General features: G+C 38.0%; 1 protein-coding gene across 2 annotated transcripts in view; it reads right to left on the bottom strand.

The window, feature by feature from the left end:
* The window catches only part of CDH12 (cadherin 12), a 142,343-nt gene that overhangs the window by 5,517 nt on the left and 113,521 nt on the right, over positions 1 to 23,305 (bottom strand). For both annotated transcript variants that reach the window (XM_008490509.2, XM_030444861.1), the window contains 3 exons: positions 11,987 to 12,123; positions 6,631 to 6,752; positions 4,069 to 4,186 (listed from right to left, as the gene is read on the bottom strand). In XM_008490509.2, coding sequence (XP_008488731.1) covers positions 4,069 to 4,186; positions 6,631 to 6,752; positions 11,987 to 12,123 — 377 coding nt within the window. The remainder of the gene's footprint in view (positions 1 to 4,068; positions 4,187 to 6,630; positions 6,753 to 11,986; positions 12,124 to 23,305) is intronic.

Here is a 23,305-nt window from a genome sequence, read left to right as displayed (position 1 = left end):
TTTGTCATAATCACATGGATGCATACATTTTGGTGATATTTAGTTTTGGAAAAGAAAAATAAGTCAAAATGGTTTGAATGAAACTAACTTCCCTACTAGATTTCTTTTTGTGATTAACTGTCTGCACTGTAGAAAGATTAGATAGAATTTTACGTCACTCAGCTTAATTTAATTTTACTTATTTCTATTAATAGAATTATTTCTACTCTTTTCTTCTCGTTTTGATTGCAGTGTTGAAGATCATTTTAATACATGTTGCAATGCAACCAAATGACTTTCCATTCCCTGTTGAGAGGAATCAAACAGCTTTTATCTCTTTGAACAATTTTGTTGCTCTTCTATGACCCCTTTCAATTGTTCAAGCTTCCTCTGAAAATACGGACACAGGCATGTGTTCAGAATCTCCGAGTAGCCTGGATATGATCTGAAGCTCATACAGCTTCTGGTTCTTCATTACGTTGGCTCCCAATTCAGTTTCAGGATGTGTGTGACAGTCTGGAGAGAAGAAAAATTTGCTCTCTTGGATGAGCAACTGAGTGTGCTCAGCCGGGAAGCAGCCCTCTAGGGAGCAGATCGAGTCCAGCAAAGTGGAAAGAGGAAGGTCAGCACTTCAGCTGGAAGCCCTCCAGCTCTACCAGGGCCCCTCACTGCTACTCATAGCTAATGGATTTGGCTCAGCACTGCTGAAAGTGTAGTCTGAATACAACATTTCCCTGTGTTTATACTCATAGAGACTCTGTATGGCAACCTTGAGCTTCTGTCTTGTTTCTGTTATAATCTGATGAGGTATGGAACCTCAAATAATGCACTACAGCCATACTACAGCTGCTGTAATATCACACCACTGACAATTTTTAGTTGTATAGAATAATAGGGGTTATTTAAAAATGTTAAAGAACGGCTTTACTTATAAAAATATTAATTGTTATACAGTGAACACAAGTCAGAAAGAATCAAAATTCCTTTAATCAAAATGCTTAGTACTAACATAATTGCTAACTCAAAATATAATGGTATTTTTGTTATAGGCATTCATGTGAAGGCGTCTGTAGTGACAATAAGGTTGTTTTATTATACTTCTAAATTGTGCAGAGAGCAGACATTCAACCTTTTTGGCAAGCAAAAAGCAGAAGATAATGCAAACATTGTAAAGAGTTTCTCTTTGGACAGATTTTTCCAAAAGCTCTGCAAAATCATAAAAAAACCTAAAAAGCCTTGTATAACTGAAAAATATTCCATAAAAGCTTTTATTTTCTTTTTTCTGTATTCCTTATGTTTCAATAAATACATTACTTTTTTCTTTTTTAGTAACTGTTAAGAAATGCTTCTATGAGTATTTGTATAGGTAAGTACACACACACAAAAAAATCTATGCATGAATGTTATGTGTGTCTTGGTTGTTCTTAATTTCATTTCTTATGGTAATATTGTCTGTGTTTTCATGCAGTACAGAAAGTTTGATAGCAGACTACTAAGGTCCAAAGTCATCTTGGTGTCAACATTACTAGTTTAAAAGTGGAAATTTAATTATCTAATAATATTTGAACTATTCTTATTTATTTTTCTTAAAGGTAATACTGGATGCTGTTACTTCTTTCTTTCCAGAGTAAACTAAACACAATAGTGGCTCTGCATACATTTGTATATATTTCATAATTTTCTTTTTCCATCTTTACTGTTTCATTAAATTGTGTAGATTGGTTTCTAGCCCGCAAGTCTCTCTCTTTTTGTTCTCTTTCCCTTCCCAAAAAGGGAAGGGAGAGGGGTTTATACGGTGTCATTTGTTTAATTTTAAAAGGGCAGACTTTGGTCTCTTCAAGGATTTGCTTGGTAGGGCAAAATGGGACAAAGCCCTGGATGGTAGAATCGGACAAAGCCCTGGATGGGAAGGGAGCCCAGGAAAGCTGATCCATGTTCAGGAATCACCTCCTGCATGCCCAGGACCTTCCCAGAGGAAGGCAGGCAGGAATGCCACTAAGCCTGCATGGATGAGCAAGAACTTCTGGACATGGTGTGAAAACAAAGTTTACAGAGGATGGACGCAAGGACAGATACCCTGGGAGAAGTCCAGAGAAGTAGGCAAAGAAGCAAGAGATCAGGTTAGGAAAGCAAAAGCTCACGGAGAATTGGACCTGGCAAAGGAGGTTAAGGGCAACAAGAAAAGATTCTACAGGTATGTCAACAATAAGAGGAAGACTAGGGAAAATGTGGGCCTACTCCAGAAGGAAACAGGAGAGCTGGTCACCCAAGATGTAGACAAAGCTGAAGTATTTAGTGACTACTTTGCCTCAGACTTCACCAGCAAGGACTTTGTTTGCACCATCCATGTTACAGAAGGCTGAGGCAGAAACTGGGAAAAGGAAGGTCCCCATACTGTGATGAAGAACAGGTTCAACACCATCTAAAGAACCGGAAGGTGAACAAGTCCCTGGCACCTAGTGGGATTCACGCACGGCTCCTGAAAGGTTCAAAGGTGGAGATTCAAAGCCACTGTCCATCACATTTGAAAAGTCATGGCAGTCTGGTGAAGTAACTCCTGACTGGAAAAGCAGAAACATTACCCCCATTTTCAAAAATGGAAAAAAAAGGAGACCCAGGAAACTACAGGTTAGTCAGTCTCATCTGTAAACCTGGCAAGATCATGGAGCAGATCCTCCTGAAGGCTCTGTAAAGGCAAGAAGATAACAAAGGGATGGACCACTCATTGGATAAGGAACTGGCTGGATGGTCACACCCGAAGAGTTGTGATCAGTGGATCACTGTCCAAACGGATATGGGTGATGAGTGGTATTCCTCGAGGACTGGTACTCAGACCAGTGCTGTTTAACATCTTTGTTGGTGACATGGACAGTGAAATTGAGTGCGTGCTCAGCAAGTTTGCTGATGATGCCAAACTATGTGGTGATGTCAACATGCTGGTGGAAAGGGATGCCACCTAGAGGGACCTTGAAAGGCTTGAGAAGTGGCCTCATGCAAACTGCACTATGTTCAACAAGGCTAAGGTTCTGCATGTGGGTCAGTATCATGCATGAATACAGGTTGGGAGGAGAAAGGACTGAGGGCAGCCCTGAGGAGAAGGGCTGGGTGATAGTGGTGGTACCAGAAGCTTAACATGAGCCATCAGTATGTGCTTGCAGCCCAGAAAGCCAACCATATGCTGAGCTATATCAAGTGAAGCATAGACAGCTGCTCAAGAGAAGTGGTTCTCCCCCTCTACTCTTCTCTCGTGAGACCCCACCTGAGTCCCCATCATAAGAAGGACACAGAGGTCCTTGAACATGTCCAGAGGAGAGCCATAAAAATGATCAGAGTGTTGGAGTACCTCCCCTATGAAGACAGGCTGAAGAAGTTGGGCCTTTTCAGCCTAGAGAAGAGGACGCTCTGAGGTGACCTTATAGCAGCTTTCAAATATCTGAAGGGGACTTACAAGAAAGCTGTGGCAGGACTTTTTGTATGGCTGTGTAGTAAGAGGACAAGGGGCAATGCTTTAAAATGTGAAGAGGGGAGATTTAGATTAGATATTAGAAGAAACTTCTTTCCTGTGAGGGTGGTGAGATGCTGGAAGAGGTTGCCCTAGGAAGTTTTGGCTGCCCCCTCCCTGGAAGTGTTCAAGGCCAGGTTGGGTGGAGCCTTGAGCAACCTGATCTAGTGGAAAGTGTCCCTGACTATGGCAGAAGGGTTGAAACTAGATGATCTTTAAGGTCCTTTCCAACCTAAACCATTCTATGATTCTAATTTCTGTCCCACTGTTAAACTGTGACAACTTTCTGTGTCATATGAGTTTTTTTGGAGTTTTCCCAAATGATAAAAGGAAGAAAATATAACAGGTAGCAGTGGTTTTGCAGGCCTGTAGGTAAATCTCAGCCTTTGATGTTCTGACAGTTCCTGTCCTAAAATGAAAAAATGTTAGATCTGAATTAATTTCAGTATATGTCCTAGGTAGCTTAACCGTTAGGAATGTCAAATAAAATGTTAGACTGTAGACATGACTGTAATACAAAGTAATCATAATTGTCATTTTAAACGCAGCTTGCTGCTCTGAAAGAGCGAGATGGGTAAGCAACTTACTTCTGTAGTCATGGACTGTGAAATTTGGTTTGTTGGAAGCCTCAGCTGACAGTCGGAATGAAAACCTTTGCCCAGCTGGTGACAGATCTTTGTCTGCTGCTGTGACAGTCTGTATCACCTGGACCAGATAAAGATTAATTCTGAAGTTAATTCACTTTTCTAAAAGAAGCATTTTGGTGGAAGTGCAAAGTGAACAGCAAATTAAACAGTGAAACTGAAATCCTGCTGGATTAATCTCATTACCTTTTTATGCTGGACAGTGGAGGCAAGAGTACTGAGACGTTATGAGTCCTCTGGAGGCAAAAGTATTCAGGCAAGAAGTCTGAATACTCTTGCCTCCAGATGAGTCCTGGTGTCTCAGAAGGTCTTACTTTGACATATCTGAAGATCAAAAAGATTCGCCCTATATTCATAGAAGTAGTACTTAACATTTGTATTTCATATCAAAATAGTAGTGATTGTTGTCTTGTGAATTATTACTTAAAGACAGTTTACTTTATCTGCTACTACTACCGTCACTGTTATGGCCAATACATGTAGCACTAAATAAAGCTGCACCCTAATTTTACAGTTTGAAATGAAGCAGGGCGACTTCAAAAGTCTGCACCATCTGGGTATGAAGGAGCTCTTGGGTTCCAAAATCCCATCTACTAGATTTCAGGTAAGCACAGGGGACCAACCATCGAAACTTATTCTGGGAAGTAGTGTTGACAGACACACCACCATAAGCCTTCCAAAACTAAAGGACTGCCTGACAAAGGACTGCCTGGCACCTATGGAAATAATGGTCTGCATATAGCCTAGAACCTGCATGTGGAGACACTGATAGAGATAAGGAGTGGAGGGAGTGAAGGTACACTTCAGTTGTTCAGTATGTTATGTCGAAACCACATTTACTCATCCTGTTGAAATAATTATTTAAGTGAAACAGGCCTGTAAAAGGAGGAGTGATATGTGATGGAGGGCTGTGTGAGCTTCACTGACACCAGCCCTCCCCCTTTGCCTTGGCCACATGCTGGATCCAGGACTGGTGACTTTATGTTATCTATCACTCTAACTTTTCTACTTTTCTTCTCCTATTCTCTCTCTCTCTCATTCGCTCTCTCTCACTCACTTTTCCTTCCTGAAATCGTTATGTAACGTAAGGCCTACAACAATTTTTTTCCAGGTCATGCATCTTGAACATGAACAATGTATTGTGACTTTTGTAGCTGAAGTATCAGCATTTATGATTGCACATCCTTAGAATTCTTTTTTTAATAAGTTATTCCTGCTGTAGTTGTAATTAAAAATAATGTTCAGATATAGACCTTGAGTGTCATTTTGCCTTAATCCAGTCAGGGGGTATATGATAGGCAACCATTTCCTGAGACTGTAACATTTTAGTCACTCTCCACTAAAGGGCAAAGTCTGAGACTAAGGTTGGATCCAGTGGCACCAAGGCTCCTTTTTGATTAGGAGTTTAGGAAGCAAGGGAGTCCAACATTAATCTCCTTTGGTTCCCTATGTGGTCTTGACAATGGAGCAGTTAAAATCCTTCATATTAGGATTGCCATTGATCTTTGTTAAAGGAAAGCGTACTTTTTTATAAAAAAAAAATTTAAATATTTTTAACTTTTGATAGCTTACTGCTTATTTCAGTCTTCCCTGTAAAAGGTTCCCCTTCCTGTTGTTAGTGCCTGGATAAGGTACTAACTAAAGGTATCAATACACCAAAAGTTAAACTAGGTTGCGTGGTATTCTGATGAAACATACATATATAAATTAGATAGGAATATTATATGAAGTCATGGACAAATCTGTAATAAAGGCAATAAAAATCTGTTTACATACTACATACTGGTCTGTTTACATACTACACACATACAAAGAGAAATTGCTGATTACACAGCAGGTTTAATATGTCCCTTCCATGGCTGGCAGTAACAGCTGAACAGATGCAGATACAAGTTTTGCCTTTGAAAGCGTTAGATGTTAATGTGCACGATATCCTTGGTTCTTTGCAGCACTGTGTTTAGTTGCACAAATTTTGTGCAGAGGAGCACATGCCAACAGCTTCTGGGGCCAACTCTATTAAAAGTGGATCACTCATAGTATAAGGTGAAATTCTGAATCTGAAATAGATTTTGCATGCTATGTATATATTTAAAACTGATTATAAAGGGAAGTTTTCCAGAGGATTATCCTTGGGCTTGTGAATTCTTTTCTCAGAATAGGACATAGATGTGTGTGTGTAATCCATTTATTCACTGTGGTTTTTTCTTTATATTTAAATGTCTTTAAGGAAGGGATAATTTCTCCTGTCATAGCTATTAAATGCACAGTAAAGTATGGGCTGAGGACCATATACTCAGGGATAATAAAAATAAATAGAACAAGAATAGAACATAAATAGACCATAAAGGTCAACAAACAGCATTCAAAAAGGTATTTCCAACACAGATATGTTATTTATAAAAGAATTTTAGCCATGATGTCCCATTTTCAAACCCAGAAATTTTAATTGCTATAAATGATAAAGAAAGAAAAAGGATAATAGCAAACATTAAAAATTTGAAATACCTGTCCTGGTTTGGCATTTTCACATACAGAAGTTTCATATGGGACCGAAATTTCAGGAGGAAATTCGTTGACATCCAGGACATTTATTATAACGTTGACTTTGCTGGTTAATAGTGGGTTACCTATAAATGATTTTTAGGAGAAAAGATAAGAGAATACTATTTATTTTTGTTGGCATCACAAGTACACATGAATTATCATAAGCTTTTTTGATCCCAGTACTGAGATTTCTAAAACTCATTCACTTCCATTTATTTCTGGTTTTTACTAAGGAGTACAACTTCTTATCATTTTGTATCAGACTTTGATCCTTTACTACTTACAGAATAAGGAACCAATCAACATTAATATGTTGACCAAAGCCTAATTTGAAGCTGTACCAGTAATTAAAAATGCAAACCTTTCCCAGATCACTTTTTACGGAGTCTGTGGCAAACACTGCCAATGATTAAAATTGTATTCTATTGTCCACAATGTAGAAATTCAATATTTATAACTTAAATGTTGTTTACATATTCAAGATATTAAGGAGATAAGTGGAGCATAAACATATAGAAGATGGAGAAAAGTAAGAGAGAAAGATATAGGGAAAAGTCTTGCTGAAAGCCTCAGAAACAGTGGCAAATGAAACAGTGAATCATGTAGAGCTAGCATTCAAGTTCTTAAACCACCAGGCTGTGTTGTAATAGTTGTGTCTTTAACTGTGTAAGTATTTGAAGGAGCAAATACTTTTGTGCAAAAGAAATGCTACAAAATAGTATATGTTATGTGTCCATTGTCCTACCAACGCAGATAATCATTAATCACTTGATGCATTTTATAAACAAGTTTACCTGCAAATGCCATGTAGGACAGAAAGAAGACACAAATTCAATGCAAAGCAGACAATACTCTTTTACTTTATGCTGAGACCCCTTGCAAGACAGCAGATACATAAAAAACCAGCTTAGGTAATGAGTCAAAAACCTAAATACTTCATTTTTTTCAGTAAAAGAATTAGTGTATTCAAAATTTATGCATCACGTAGATGGGAGATGTTAGCCAATTTTGAGAATTTCTTTTAGCCATATTGGTTTTTTGGAGAGGAGTTATTTTAGGTTGCATTTTTCTGAAGTATCTTACATAATTTTTTTTCCATCTTTTTGGAACAGTATGCATATTATAGAAGTGTATTTTTTAAAATAAAGAAATTTGAGATTTTACCTTCCCTCAAATTAATTTTAAGGTAGTATGCTTTGGAAATATACACAAATATGTATATGTTTTTAATGTGCATTTCACACTAATAATCTGGAATTTATTTTATATAGTTCTGTGAAAGATGTATGAGAGACCTAAAATCTTTTCTTGCTAAATATTTTAGCAAGGTATGTTTACCTTGCATAAACATTCTGCAAAAATCAAACATTAAATTAAACAAAATTACTACGGTATAAGGTGTACTTTACTTTTGGGCTTTACTTTATTTCTGTGACTGATTTTCTTTCTGGTTTGCACCGATATCAATTTAATTATTTAGGTATATAAAGAAGACTGCATGAAGATTGTGTAGAGCTTTGAATTTTCTTGAATTTTAATATAACTACAAAGACCTGTTAATAACTGATGTGAAGGAGGATGAAGACTTGCATTTCAAATAGCACTTTTAAGACTTGACCCTCATTTTTTTTGTTTTTGTTTTGTTTGCTTTTTGTCTAAAAATCAAGTCTTTTTGAACCCTATGAGTGCAGTAGAGGTGTGCATGTTGGCACTGGAAATATCTGTTCATGCCTTTTAAACCCACATTAGACAGATGATAAGGTAAGATGGTTAAATCACTAACCTAGGAATGAAGGAACTGATTTCAAATACTGACCACTGAGGAAAACTGGTGATTTCTACTCCTGATTATGGTATGCAGGAGAAGATGAACCACATCTTTAAGATGAGGTTTCTTTAATATTCACAAAATTTGATCCTAGAGTTAAAAGACTGGGGAAGATGGTTTGTATGGGAATTATTATGTTTACTTTATTTGTATTTTCAACCTAAACCAGTGTCTTGAGGACAGGAAACCAGAAATAAGATTGTATGTATCTCATCTATTTCCTCATCTGAGAAATACAAAGAAACATCTCCATACTAAAAAGCATACCAGGGAAATTTTTGACCACCAGACTGTGATTTTTCACACTGTTAAGCAGCTCTTCACACAGTTTTTGCCTGGGGTAACCAGTGGTCTTGCAAGCTATGTGCTGGGAGTTAGCATGGGCAAGGGACCACTCAGAACGAATTGATTTACATGTGGGCTTCCTCTTTAGAATATAAATAGGGTACTCAGTGCCAGTTGGCCTTTGTTCCTGAAAAAGCAAACCATGTTTAATTTATTAGTTGGACAGAGTCTGTGGGATCAAAAATGTTGAGAAGCAGCAACCATGAAAGCTACTAGGGTTTCTAGGAAGAACAAAACAAAACAAAACAAAACAACTAATCTCCATTGTATTATAGTCAGGGAACAAAAAGATGTATGGAGAAATTGGGAAGTAAAAGGAAGGAGGGAGGTAAATGAAATGTAGAATGAGACCACTGGACACAAAATCCTTTGCAAATTTCCAAACTGGCCTTTTGAGCAGGGCTTTTTTTTTTTTTTTTCTCTGCAACAGATGAAAGGTTACTTTAATTAACACAAGGTAATTCTCTTCCGTTTTTGAAATGTATTCCTCTAAAAATTTGAACTTCCATTGCTTTAGTGCCAGTAACAGTCAGATTTATCAGGTTGTAAAAAGATTCCAAATAGTACATCCATATCTATAGTTAAGTTTGTCAACTGTCTGCTGCTATGTTTAGCAACCTGAACTGTGTGCCATTTGTGCCATTGTTTGAAAGGTAGCTTGATTGCTCCAGTCATATTACTTCAACACTTTACTGGCTATGAGAAAAAACACAGCACAGGCATCATCTCTGATTCACATAGGGTTTCATTTTGAAGCTAAGGAAGATGAAATGGGAACAGTCTCTTAGAAGATCCTAGGACTCAGGTACAGTCAGGGAGTCTATATAAGCCTGCTCCTGACTTGGGCATAATTTTCCGTATACAGGAGAATGATAGCAAAGCAGGTTTACTTGATTTTTCTCTCTGAGTTAATGGAGATAATATTGGTCATCTTTTTTCATAACCGGATTTTTCAAGAAAAGTTATTTGGAGAATGTGGCTACAAGGTGAGGTTTTTTTCCTTTGTTGTTTTTCTCTAATAGAGAGAAGATAAAAAAATGTTTTACCAACAAAGTTTTAACTAACAGAACTTAATGTGCTTATTAGTAGTCTATAGACTTAATTTTAAGGAGATAAAGTCATGAAGAACTAAAAATACTTGGGTAGAAGTACTGTCCATTCCTGAGGGAAGTTTGTGCAACTGATTCCAATACAGGAGTCACTTCCCTTATGTTATTACATATATGCCAAAGCAGCTTAGTGCACTTTTTCTCTAGTAAGTAATAGCAGTTTGAGTGTTTCTATATCAATACTGAAAATAATTGACAATTTTTTACAATGAAAATTCTTCAAATATAGTATTTTCCCCCCTACTCCCTCTTTCTTCAGATGTTTTCTTCTCTCTAATAATTTTTTGGTTGCGTGCAGTGTGGCATCCCTGAAATGCCAGCCTTTATTTCGGTGCTAAATCTTGGACAGACAACTGAATATGAAGTTTTGACATTTAGAATACCACAAATCCTTCAAAATATTGTTAAACATTTTGTTGTACCAGTATGGCAATTACTTTTAATGCTATGGATAATGAGCAGTTCTAGTTGAATCACAGATATGTCTTATGTGTATATTCTTAACTGACCAACTGTTTAAATTGGAGATTTGTAACATAAACTACCTGCCATAACTTTACATAAATGTGTTATTACTATACATGTGCTGGGAAGGTGCACAGAGAAGTAAACTTGGAGATTTTATCTAGCTTTACTCTTGGGAATAATAAACAGATCCACACCCAGTTTACTAAAACTGCTGCCTTACTGCAGAAAAAACTTACAAATCTCAGATGGTTTTCATCCACAAATAAATCTAAATAGTTAAGATGTGCTGAACCATAGACCATTACATGCCATCCGCTCTGCACCTGCCTGCCTTTCAGTTTCTCTGGAAAAAAGTTACAGTTCTGTTGGCATTTCTGTCATTATACACATTCACATGTGTCTCCGTATACCAAATCACTTGTCATAGATTAGATTCCTATGTTACTGTATTCCTTTTCTAAGCTACAGATGAAATTCAAGTTTTCATTTGTCTGGTGTTCCTGTTATATTTCAGGCTCCAGGGAGTGAGCTTATGGTTCTTTTTGAGACAACTACAACTGTGAATATATTTTTTTATTTTAACTGATGTATACCTCCTCTGCTTCCAAAATCTCCCTGTTCCTGTGAGTAGCACATATGATTTTTGAAGACTTGTTTTCAAGCAATATATTGAGGAAAACATGTTTTTTGCTTTAGAAATTTGCAATTCTGTATACACAAACAATAGAGAACTAATAGGAAATGCAGCAGGGATCCTCTTCTACAGCCTGTTGGTGCCAACACAAATAGTTCTGTGACACTGCTAAGCAACCAAAAGACTTGTTTTAAAAGGGTGGTATACGCCTATGGGAGTTTCAGTTTGACAGGATCATGAAAGAGGAATGCAACACAGAAGGATTGCAATAAGAATGCTGCAGCTACAAAATACAGTGGAAGAAGTGCGCTCTTATTAAAAAAAACAAGAGTGTTTTTTTGTATGACAGAAAGAAAAGAACAGAAAAGAAACAAACTAAAAACAATAAACTCACCACAAATTCTTTAGGAAAAAAAAAAAAACGTGGTAAGACATAAAGTCTTGGGTGAAGATAAAACACAAAAGAAGAGATGCAGCACACAGGTGGAGTCAGTTATGGCCTTAAGTCTTGACACAGTTTTAGTGTAATTTTGTCTGAGAATTGAATGAGCCTTTAAATTTTTCTACATTCAATAATCAGATTGACAGACCTGTTTTTTGACTAACCCAATTTCATATTGAGTGAATTACAAAATCAGAGATAAGAAAGACAAAATCTCATTACATTTCCTCATTCTCTTTGTGCTGACAAAATGTTTTTTTGGCTTCTGAGGGAACTGTGAGTACATGAGGAGTACTAGAAAAACCTTACTATGCAGAGATGTTTGAACATCACATTCAATTTCATATCGGGACTGGCAAAATGATAGCTATTGGGCCTTCTTAAAGAATCTTTTTGCAATACAGGCACTCATCACAGCATATTTGTGCTTGAGCACTACATTCTGAAAAAATATCACCTTAGCATATTAATTCAATTTGTGTCATACTTACTAATTTTACTTGCAAGTATAGAGAAATTGTACTGTGCCGTGCTTTCTCTGTCCAGTAATTCATTAGTAGCAATGGTTCCTTCAGTAGCATCTATTGTAAAGTAGCTGCCCACATCATTCTTCCAATCAATGAAGTATCTGCACGTGAAAAATATTAAACAAAATAGATGCAAATGCACAAAGAGTACTCATTTTATGTAACAGCAATGTAGTTAGCTCAAGTTTTGTTATTTTTCTCTTTCAAGTTAATACCATCCTTGCAGGAAGAAGACATTAAAGAATGATTTGGTGGCTTTTGTTTGTTTGTTTGCAGAACCGGGATGCTCAAAGGAAAATAATAAAAGATTTAGCATTTCTGTTGTTTGGATTACTTCAAATATTTGAGCTCCTGAGAAGCTGATGCATAGCTTCTGTGACCATGATAATTTATATCAGTCATTTTGGAAAGCACTAAATAGGTTTAGAGGTAAAACCAGAAAAATTATATGAAATAGTGCTTGAAGTTGAATCATTATGAAGAGTGGCTCAGATATGGTCTATCTACTTCCATTTGTAGCTGCAATAGGCTGGAAATAGCTCCATGGGGCTTGCAAAGAGGTGTCCTAGTGGACATATACAGGTTGTTAGCACAACTACATAAACACCCCTCATCCAAAGGATGTTGGGAGAATATGGAAGATGGAGAAGAGCATACTTATTCCCTTACATCTATAGGAGTGAAAAAAGCCATTTTTCCTTTGGGAAGAATGGGCAACTTTCAGTTACACAGGAGCTGTGAGAAACAGGTCAACGTGATTTTATTTTATTTTATTTTTTTTTTTTTTAAATTCCTGAGCATTTGTAAATTACGAACATAAAACTGGTCCAAAAATCAAAATGTGTACTTGTCGTAGCTTGAGCCTGGCCAATAACAAGGGAACACTTCGCCACTCACTCCACCTCCCCCATTATGGGAGGAAATCCACCTAGAACTTTATGGTCAAGACAATGGCTGTGAGGTTTCCTCTCACAAAGTATGGTCATGGGCAAAACAGATTGAACTTGAGAAAAAATCAATTTAATTCATAATCATACCAAAACAGGGCAAAGAGAGAACACAAACCAGAGCTTAAATACTTTTCCCCACCCCTCCCTTCCTCCTGGGCTCAAATTATTTTGTCCTTGATATCACTACCTCCTACCCCCAGCAGCACAGGGGAACAGAAAGTGGGGTTACAGTCCAGACATCACAGGTTGTTTTCTGCTCTCCTTCTTCTTCAGGGAGAAGGAATCCTCACGGTCTTTCCCTACTCCACTGTGGGGTCCTTCCCAAGGGAGGAAGTCTTTCATGAACCCCTCCACCATGAGTCCCCATCCTGCAAGGCACAGCCCCTCAGGAGCAAACTGCTCCAGCGCAGGCGGCCCACAGAGCCAGGGACTGCTTGGGGAACTGCTTGGAAGTCCCTTCCATGGCTGCAGCTCCACAGCATCTGCTCAGCTGTGGTTCTTCAGGGTCTGCTCCATCCTCATTCTCCGTGGGTACAAGGGACAGGCTGCTGTCAGACCACGGGATGTAGAGAAAAAGCTCTTAAGGTACCTTCTCCCTCTCCTTCCTCACCGGCCTTGGTCCCTCTGCTCCAGCATTGCTCTCCTCTGGTGCTGTTCTCTCCACATGTTGATTTACCTCACCTTCCCCTTCTCCTCTGTCCTGCTGTTAACTACCCTGTGTTTCTTCATCTTGAATATGTTAATCACAGAGGTGTACGGTTTTTTTTTACTGATGGCCTAAGGCAGGGCAGGTGTTTTGGAGCAGAAAAAGGTATTCAAGATACTAATATGAGCCATCCTTGGGGGAGGGGATCTCTCTCCTGCTATCAAAACAGCACTGCATCAACCCAGAACAGTTCTTATTACTTATTTTTCCCTAGCAAGGTCTGAATAGAAAATAGAGATGGGCTTGTAAACATAACTTAAAAGCAACTTAAAAGCAAACTGATAATTATTCCAAACCCCTTTATCTTAAATGATCATTATTTTTAAAGTATGTTTTCACATTTGATGCTACTTTCTCTATTCATGACAGAAAAATAATCTTTCTGATGCAGTGTGCTGCCAGCTACTAATTTTCTTTTCATTGTTGGCCTCTTCATACCTGGATGATTTTTCTCAAAAACTAGGCAGAATGAAATTGAGAAAGCCATTTGTGATCAGTCTGCAATAAGAACAAAATGGCACTCAACAAGTACATTTAGAAGATCGCAAAGGCCAGAGGACTGTGCATGTGATAGACACCTCATTGCATGCAAACCATTAAGAATAAGAATAAAAGCTAGTATTTCCTTCTCTTGTCCATTTGATTTATGGAAAAAATATATAGGGAATGTAATGATTAACACTGTGGTTCTTGCTGCAGAAGGAAGCAATAGTAGTGAAGCTGAGAAAGTCAGTATAATTCAATGGCCACAGAGACTGAGACTATTAAGCCAGGTATTCTTTGTTATGGGGCTGGGTGTGGGGGGTATAGCTCCACCCAACACCACTTGGTTATTCAGTAACACTTTTATCCTTACAAATCCTACATATGCATTACCTTTCCATACAAGAAGCAGGGTTATTCAAATAATCTCTCAGAAGTTATTAACATAAGATTCCCCCCATCTCCACATGTCCACTGTCTCCCGGTGCTCATGGGCGAGGGTTGTTAGGAGGAATGCTAAGTCTTCACTGTACTTTTAACCCCAGGCCTTGAATGTTTGCACTGAGGGGAGAAATGCTGATGCAGTGGACCAGAGTTGCTTCTCTGGCTTTTCTCTAAGCTTATCAGCAGCATCTTCCATTTGCTCTTGTAATAAATCAGAGGTATCCTGGCTAAGGATGCCTTGCCTGGCCGCATTCTGCCTGGACACATCCTGCCTGGCCATTCATTGTTCCCATGTTAACAAGTTTTAACCATTTGTATCAGTAGACTAGAGCATACTACCAAGGAAAATGTCCCAGACTGGGATTCAAGAATGCAAATAGCTCAAGACTTGAATAGTAAAAAAAAAATAAAAAAAAAATCAAAAATCACATATCAGGAACCATGCTCCTTTGGAGACATTTTGTTTAATCAAAATCACAAGAAAATCCTATCTGGAAATGAAATAGGTTATTTCATCAATTGAAAGATATCATTACCAACCCACTGCTGTAGTTGAAAAGCCTCAGAAATTGTTACAGGCAGCATATATCTTTTTACATAGCTGAGCAGGCACATTTTCTTGACTAGAATAATATTGTCTACCCACATTTGTAATTTCATCTTCATTGTTCAGAATTTGCTCGACATAAAAATTATGAAAAATATAAAAGAAAGATCTTACACCGAAATACTCTTTCAGGAATAGTAACATTAATCTTTAAAGCTTTGTATGTTTAATAGTTAATATTTTTTTAAAAAAATTAGATATGCAGCCACACACAAATAAATGGGATTCAAGCATGAGAAAGTAATTTACCTTATCTTTCCTCTTAGGAAGGTGAATTTTGTCTAACTACCCTACACACCAGAGTGTGAGCCAATGAAGAAAGTACAGGACTTAGTTCAGATCTCAGTGTAGTTGAGAGCATCCTTCACAAGGAGGCTTCAAAACTACAGGAAACATACTCAGTTTTAACACTGTTGTGCTTTAAGTTAAATTCAAGCATGAATATTTGTAGAATCAGAATCTGATGGTTTACCTGCAATTATCCATACAGGTGATTAACTTAAAGGCCATTATGCCTCCTAAACATAAGCATCTGCAGGTTCAAGGTCCACAATAAGCATGGCAGGCCTAGAACTACTTCTGATGAAACTAATGGTAGAATTCCTGTTGGCTTCAGTGGAAGTGGAAACTTTTATGCCAGCATTGTTAGAATGGCTAGGTTGGCTTTCTGAGTTTTGTTGGGGGTGGTGTGGGGTTTTTTGTGGTTTTGTTTGTTTGTTGGTTGGTTGGTTTGCTCTGTTTTGGTTTGTGTTTTTGGGGGGGTTTGGTTTGATTTGGTTTTGACTTTGGTTCTTTTTTTGTTTGTTTAGTTGGTTGGGGGTTTTTTTGCTTGTTTGTTTTTTTGTTTCTTTTGTTGGTTTGTCTGACTGCTGAGTCCCTGCAACACAGATAAACTGCACTAATCCCCAGAGGCCGCTCTCTCCTTAAAGTTATAGAGAAATGGCACAACTTTACTTGTTGATGTAGGGCCCAGCAGTATTATTTTTCAGAAGCACCCGAAGCGGCCTGTCTGGCAGCTGAGTGCCAGGAAATTGATATATTTTTCATATTCTGTGACAGGGAAAAAACTGAACTATTTGTCTCCCTAAATACGCTTCCCAGATTGTATTCCAGATTGTATTACTGAAGCCTGGGGATGCTAAATGGGGAGGGATATACCTTTGCTAACATTGTTTGGGGCTTCTGAAGAATAGTTACATTTGTACCTTAAGTAACATAGAGGAGTCAGAATGGAAATATCTGGTTTATAAAATAGTAAGAGACAAGTCTGAAGGACCCCCATTCAGAGAGACCAATGAGGGAGACTGTGCTAACTCTAGCTGCAGCACAGAGGATGGCAGAGTGTTTGATGAAGTGCTTTTGAATAGAAGAGTGACAGCAAATCACCCTTGTGAGGATAGCAGCAACTCTGAGCAGTCAAGCAGACAACTGTAATTGCCTCAGACTGTTATACCATGAATAAAAGAACTGGACAGCTGTCCCACTGCTTCTATAGAAACATGCATGGCAACATGCTCAGGAGGGATGGGAGATGGCAGGAGGCTAAGGAGGCTGTGAAGCTCAGGACTTGGGTTGGGGTTTTTTGACCTTAAAAATGCGGAGAAGAAACTTCTCCTGCCTAGAAGGCATGGCCTTGGGATAAGTGGGATCCATTCTCACTAGAAGTCTGTAAAACTTGCCAAAGTGTTTCTTTGTTGTTCTGTCTTGATAGTGACAGCACGGGTGTTACAATGCAACTGAGAAATCACATAACAAGTTACAGCATGCAACAACTTACAGAATACTATTATTTTTATTTTTTATTTTTGTTCTGAGTTCATGCTTAAACTCAATACAGAATATGCAATTCTGGATTGAGCTAAGTTCAAAAAAGTGAAGATGAGGAGACAATTACAAAGTCCTTTACAAGGTGATAGCCTTTTTTTTTCTTCTTCTCAGTTTTTTAAAATTCAGCTGAGTATTCTAGTCTTGCTAATATTATTTTACAATGAATAACCTATACTGTTACTGTTTCATATTCAAATCTCTCTTGCAGTCCATATACACACACATACACATAAAATTTCTCTTGGTATTTCCACCAGCTAATATTTGTTACAGCCACCATGTGTGCTCAGTATAAGTTTCTCTTCTCAGATTGTTTTTGGCAGGCCTTTATTGCCTCCAAAGGACAGTTGCAAAGTACTGGCCTAAGAATATTCTTCAGCGCTTTTCAAGGACATAAGGGACACCTTCTTACGAGGTGGTTGTGCTTGCTGTGATTTCTCTAGTGACAGAAGCACTCATAAGTCTCTGAAGCGGGTGTCATAAATGTACAGAAGGTAAAATATCAGAGAACCAAGAGGTACCAGAAAAATTTAACAGGTGCACAAGGTTGGCACAGTGAAAACTGGGTCATGTCAAGGTGAAAGTGCTCTCTCATGCATTCCTAGCCCAGAGGCACCATGATGAAAAGTAGCATCCAAGTCTGAGATAAGCTTCTTTGACATAATTTTAGACTAGAAGGTCTCAGATTCTAAGTAAACAACCAATATCTTGCCCGTATGCACCCATATCTCTTAAAAAGTTAGAGCACAAGTAGGAACAGTCTTTTGTACACTGCCTATGAGATGTCTGAGGGGACTTATGAATCTGGAGAAAAACATTTTTTTTCCAGAAAGTTTTCTTTCTGATACTGGACCTGAAAGATGAATAGCTGGAGTACTTGTCAACATGACTGCACTCTGACCATCTGAAATGGAATGTGTAGTTCTTAGAACTTGCTCAGGATATTACACCCATGCAATTCAAATTGGAAAAATATTACATGTGTCTATATGAATATGTTTAATTTAGAGAAAGAAAAGATTGTTTTAAAGCTAGACTAGGAGAATTAAGGCCAAATACACAGATGTAAAACTCTAAAGGAGTTTTAGATAAAGGGTACTAAAACACAGATGATAGGTTTGGTGGAGTGATGGTGAACATGAGAAGAACTCTGACATGCCCATGCTGCTGAAAAGAATAGAAAAGATACTTTCTATGCCCTTTGTCACTGCTTATCTAGAAAGAAGGGAAGAAAAGCAAGGGTCATGCCCCTAAGATGCTATTAAGAGAAGTTAGTCGGATCAAACCTGCTCCTAATGCAACAACAGGCATACAGAAAATAATATGAAGGAGTAAAGCACATTATTCAATTGGAATTGGCATGAAGATGGAAAGTAATCATCCAATTCAGTGAGCAGTAACACATTTAACATTTTAGTACTACAGTAATGGCAACCAGCCTTCTAAAAGAAGAAAAGAAAAAAAAATATGAAAAAAAGATAAGGGGGAATATTCCTTTATTTTTTTTTTATTTATTTGGTAGAGTTGTCTGTCATCTGAGTCACTCATCAGCATAAATATTCTTGTTTGTATTTCAATTTCTATTGTGAAATTTTATCTTAAGCAGAAACAGATCGTGAATCTTAGAAAACCCAAACCAGACATTTTCGATGTACATTCTGAATAATTTGGCTGACAACCCCAGTTTAGAAAGCATCTTATTACTCCAGTTACAGCTTGTCAAACACAAACACTGAAATGAAACATTTTAGACGTGAGAAAATTCCTGACGCTATGGGATAAAAAGAAGTATCATTTCTAAGAGAAACTTGGGCTGGAAGGAACCTTAAATATTATCCCATTCCAACCCCACTGCCATGGGCAGGGATATATCCCACAAGACCAGGTTTCTCAAGCCCCACCAACATGCCTTTGAACACTGCCAGAGACAGGGAATATACAACTCCTTTTGGCAAATTGTTCTGGTCTCTTACCTCCCTGACAATAAAAAATTTCTTCCTAATATCTAACCTAAGTCTACTGTCTTCCAGTTTAAAGCCACTACCACTTGTCCTATTGCTATATGTTTTTGTTAAAAGTCCCCTTCCAGCTTTTCCATAGCCCCTTTCAGGTACTGTGAGGCATCTATAAACTCTCCCCAGAGCCTTCTCTTCTCCTGGATGAACAACCTCAACTCTTGCAGCCTGTCTTCACAGGAGACACGTTCCATCCCTCTGATCATGCTTCTGGCCCTCCTTTGGAGTCACTCAACAGCTCCACCTCTTTCCTGTGTCGAGAGCTTCAGTCACTGAAGTTGCTCTCCTGTTGGACCACCAGTCTGTTCTGATCTTCCTCAAGCACTGCATCCTTTCCCAGACACTCTGGAAAGCCCCTATGGTGGCTCAGTGTTGGGATAAGGAGGTGCCTGCAGCTCTTATATAGGCAATGAGACCTGTGGGTCTGCGTCACCCTGAGGAGCTGGTTGGGATACAGCTCTCAGTTGAGGTAACTCTGTCAACTGAGATAAAGGCAGCGTTCTCAGTTCAGGTTGAATCACTGGTGCCCTCTGGTGCCTTCTGAAACTGGTTTGTTTGGTGTTACCTACTTGAGAGGTTTCAGATTGACTGATTTGGCAGAACTGTTACTAAAAGTAGTTCTGTTGATAAAAAGCAAACAAGCAATATGCATGAAATGTTAATTAATATGCAAATTACAACTGGACTATGAATCTTAAATCAGTAAGGGAATGAAAGAATTTACAGAAACACTGGCTTTTTCTGCTTTGAGGTGAGAAGATCATGGGAAGAAATGGGAACAACAATCAAAGTTAATGCTGATCTTCAAAAGAAGAAAAGATGACCTAGATTACCTTTCTTCCTTTGAAGACTCGACATGATAATGGTCTTCAGATAGCTGGAGGATTTAAACACTAAGAAAGGAAAGGTATTATTTTGTACAGCACGAAGAAGCAGAGTGGCTAAATTAAGAAAGGGAAAATTTATGCTATGCAGCAAAATCCATATGGCATTGATGTACACAAGAGGAATGATATGAGTTCTGTCCATGAGTATCACAAAGCTAATCTAGGTAAAGTAATGGTGACTGTGTACAAAGATAAATTTCTAGAAAGATGGACAGGATAATTCTATTAGTCTGTAATGCTCAGTTCTAATACTCATCAGGGAACAATATCCTTTTGCTAAAAGTTTCAGTTACAAACGTGCTCTAAGATGCTGTTCCAAATATTAAAAAATATAACAATAAAATACTTCTTTTTTTTTTTAAATTGCTATTATTTAAAAAGTAGAGAAACAGAAAAATCATTACTACAATGACAGACAAGAAATTCAGATTTCAAGCCTGAGATTAAAATAGTAGAGAGCATAATGTGTAGAAGCAAGCAAACCACTTTGTGTTGTCCTTTCACTGAAATTTTCTTCCTGCATTTCCTAAGATGACCTGTTCACTGAGTTATCATCATAAAAGACTCAAAAAATGTTTCACCATATGTACATATATACATATTATAAACACTTAGTCAGGTCTATTTCTCTTCTCGGGTGCAAGTGCTGAACCCTTCTTTTGACAGCTAGGAGTATCTTCTGATCCATTTAAGATCGAGGAGTGATTGGTACAATTTTGGTAAAGATGCAATCAAGAATTTTTAAAGCAAGTCCTCTGTAGACTATGTCTGCTTAGAGAAGTCATGAAGTTCAAACAAGTATAATTAGAGATAATATAACATTTTATTTTCCTGTGCTAGATGATAGTTATCTGAGTTATCTGCTTTAAGGGCTAAATAGGATAGTTAAATCTCCAGTCTTCCTTGAGGCTGCATCATTTGGATCAGTATTAAGTTACTTTAGTATCTTTTTAAGAGTTTCATTTGATTTAAAGGTTACCCTTGACTTTGAGTCATGAGGTTTTACAAGCACAGCAGTGGTCAACATCCTTTTTTCTCCTCTGTACAGCATGATAGTACAAAATAAGGTGTAATTCATTACTTGCAAAACAGTAACAGACAGTAGTCTTTGAACATCATTCTTGTGGTCCTGTGGTAATACAACCACAAGGTTTCCTCTTATATATTTTAAAGAGCCCCTCACACTGTACAACGGTTTCACTGTATGCATACAAAATAGTATATATATAAAAGATTAGAAATACATAACAAAATAATCTTCTGGTTCAAGAGGACCAGGATAAAAATTGCTTATGGTCATACTGTCCTGACACCTTCTCGGGCCCCACCAGGGCCATTGCAACAGAGGGAGCAGCTGTGCCTATAGAGCAACTGTGGGTCAAGTGAGCCGAATAGAACAAAGTGTTCCTGCCCACGGTGCTTAGTATAAAATAGCTCTTCCAAAACCCTTTTCCTGGCCTCTCTGACTGCTATGCTGGCTGGATTAGATTTTTTTTTTCTGTTTCTTGTATCTCCCTGCTTGGCTGTTATACCTGCATCCTGTTTTCTCAGCAGAGAAAATGTTGCTTATTGATACAGGTCACCTTCCCCTGTCTCTGGGAAGGACTGGGAAGGCCTCTCCAAGGCTTTTTTGAACTGTCACTGGGACCCTGGACTCAAGTACCCTGATCTGCTGCTAAATCCAGTTTAGGACTTTTCTGGCCAGGAAATAATTACTAACTTATGAATGTGGGTTCCTTATTTACATATCTGTATATATTGGTCATTCACTATTATTATTACTATTTATTATTTCATGGAACTTATTCTATTTTTTTTTTCCCCAACATTTTCTCACTTATTCCCCTTTTTTTCTTCCCCTGGAAGGGTACTGGGTGTTAACAAAGAGCATCTGTCACCTGGTTACTGGCAAAACCTGAGAAATAAAAATACTTTTTCTGAATAAAATTCTGTTAATATATATAAAAAAAAAATCTTAATATTATGAAAAAAAATAGGACTTCTCTTCTGCAGAACTCTAAGTTGTAAAACCCTATTTTAATATGTAATTTTCTGCTTAGAGGAAATAAATCCAGTCAGACTCACCTACTGTCACATAAAATCATAATCTGATATATCCATAGAAAAAATTATTAGAAAAATATTATGCTAATAACAGCAAAATAATATTTGCAGTTTTGTTGCAAAGTTTTTCTGTAATTAACAAAGAACTGTAGATGACAGAGTACTACTACAAAGTGGCAGATGTTGTTCTGCCAGGTCACATTTTCTTTTGTTTATATGTTAAAAAAATTTACTAAGCCCTCCCTTAATGGGAGCAGAAGCTTCCTGTACCTTTGCTGAATATCTTCAGAACACTGCTGAGATACTAGTGCACCAGTGGTCAAACCAAAGGAAACCTTGACTGGTTTGCCATCAGAACTTATCCTTTGGTTATCATGCGGATACCAGATGGCTTCTTCAAGAGCTGTACCCATGCAGATATGTAATCACAGAATAGGAATGGTTGGAAAGGGCCTCTGAGATCACCAAGCCCAGCCATACACACAAAAAACCCACCAAAACCCTGACCAGACACAAAGACCACACACCCTCCACCAAATATCACCCACAAAAAACAAACCAAACCCAAAACAAAAGCAAACAAGCAAACAAAAAAACCCCAAACCCTACAATCTCTGACATTAAAGCATGCCTTGAAATTCCACATCTACACATTTCTTAAATACCTCCAGAGATGGTGACTCCACCACCTGCCTGTGTAGGCTGTTCCAGTGCCTGACCAGTAAAGAAATTCTTCCTAGTATATAATCTAAACCTCCCCTGCTGCATCTTCAGACCATTTCCCTTGGTCCTGTCCTTATTCACTTGGGAGAAGAGGCCAACACACCCCTCCCTACAACCTCCTTTCAGAAGTTGTAGAGGGCAATGAAGTCTCCACTCAGCCTCTTCTCCAAATTAAACATGCCCAGATCCTTCAGCCACTCCTTGTATGACTTGTCCTATAGGCTCCTCACCAGCTTAGTAGCTCTCCTCTGGACATGTTCCAGCACCTCAATGTCCTTCTTGTAGTTTTGTTTGGGTTTTGTCTGTTTTGGGTTTTTTTGCAAAGGGAGATACAATGCTTGCAGGAAAAAAAACAGCCAAACAAAAAGCAAACCCTAGCTGCAATGTGAAAAGAAAACAGCAACACCATTGAGGACTTTCTATTCCCATTAAAACTTAACATCATCTCTCAGAAGTGCCCAGTCACAGTCAGAGAAGGGCATCTCTTGCTGTTGTACTTCAAGAGGTTATCTCCTATCCTGATCCCCCTCCTTGCTTCAAGTCAATATTAGTCCCACAGTTCTTCCAAACACAATTT

This window comes from Calypte anna, chromosome 2 (genome assembly GCF_003957555.1).
Source record: "Calypte anna isolate BGI_N300 chromosome 2, bCalAnn1_v1.p, whole genome shotgun sequence".
NCBI lineage: Eukaryota > Metazoa > Chordata > Aves > Apodiformes > Trochilidae > Calypte > Calypte anna.
This window is presented reverse-complemented; position numbering and strand designations above follow the sequence as displayed.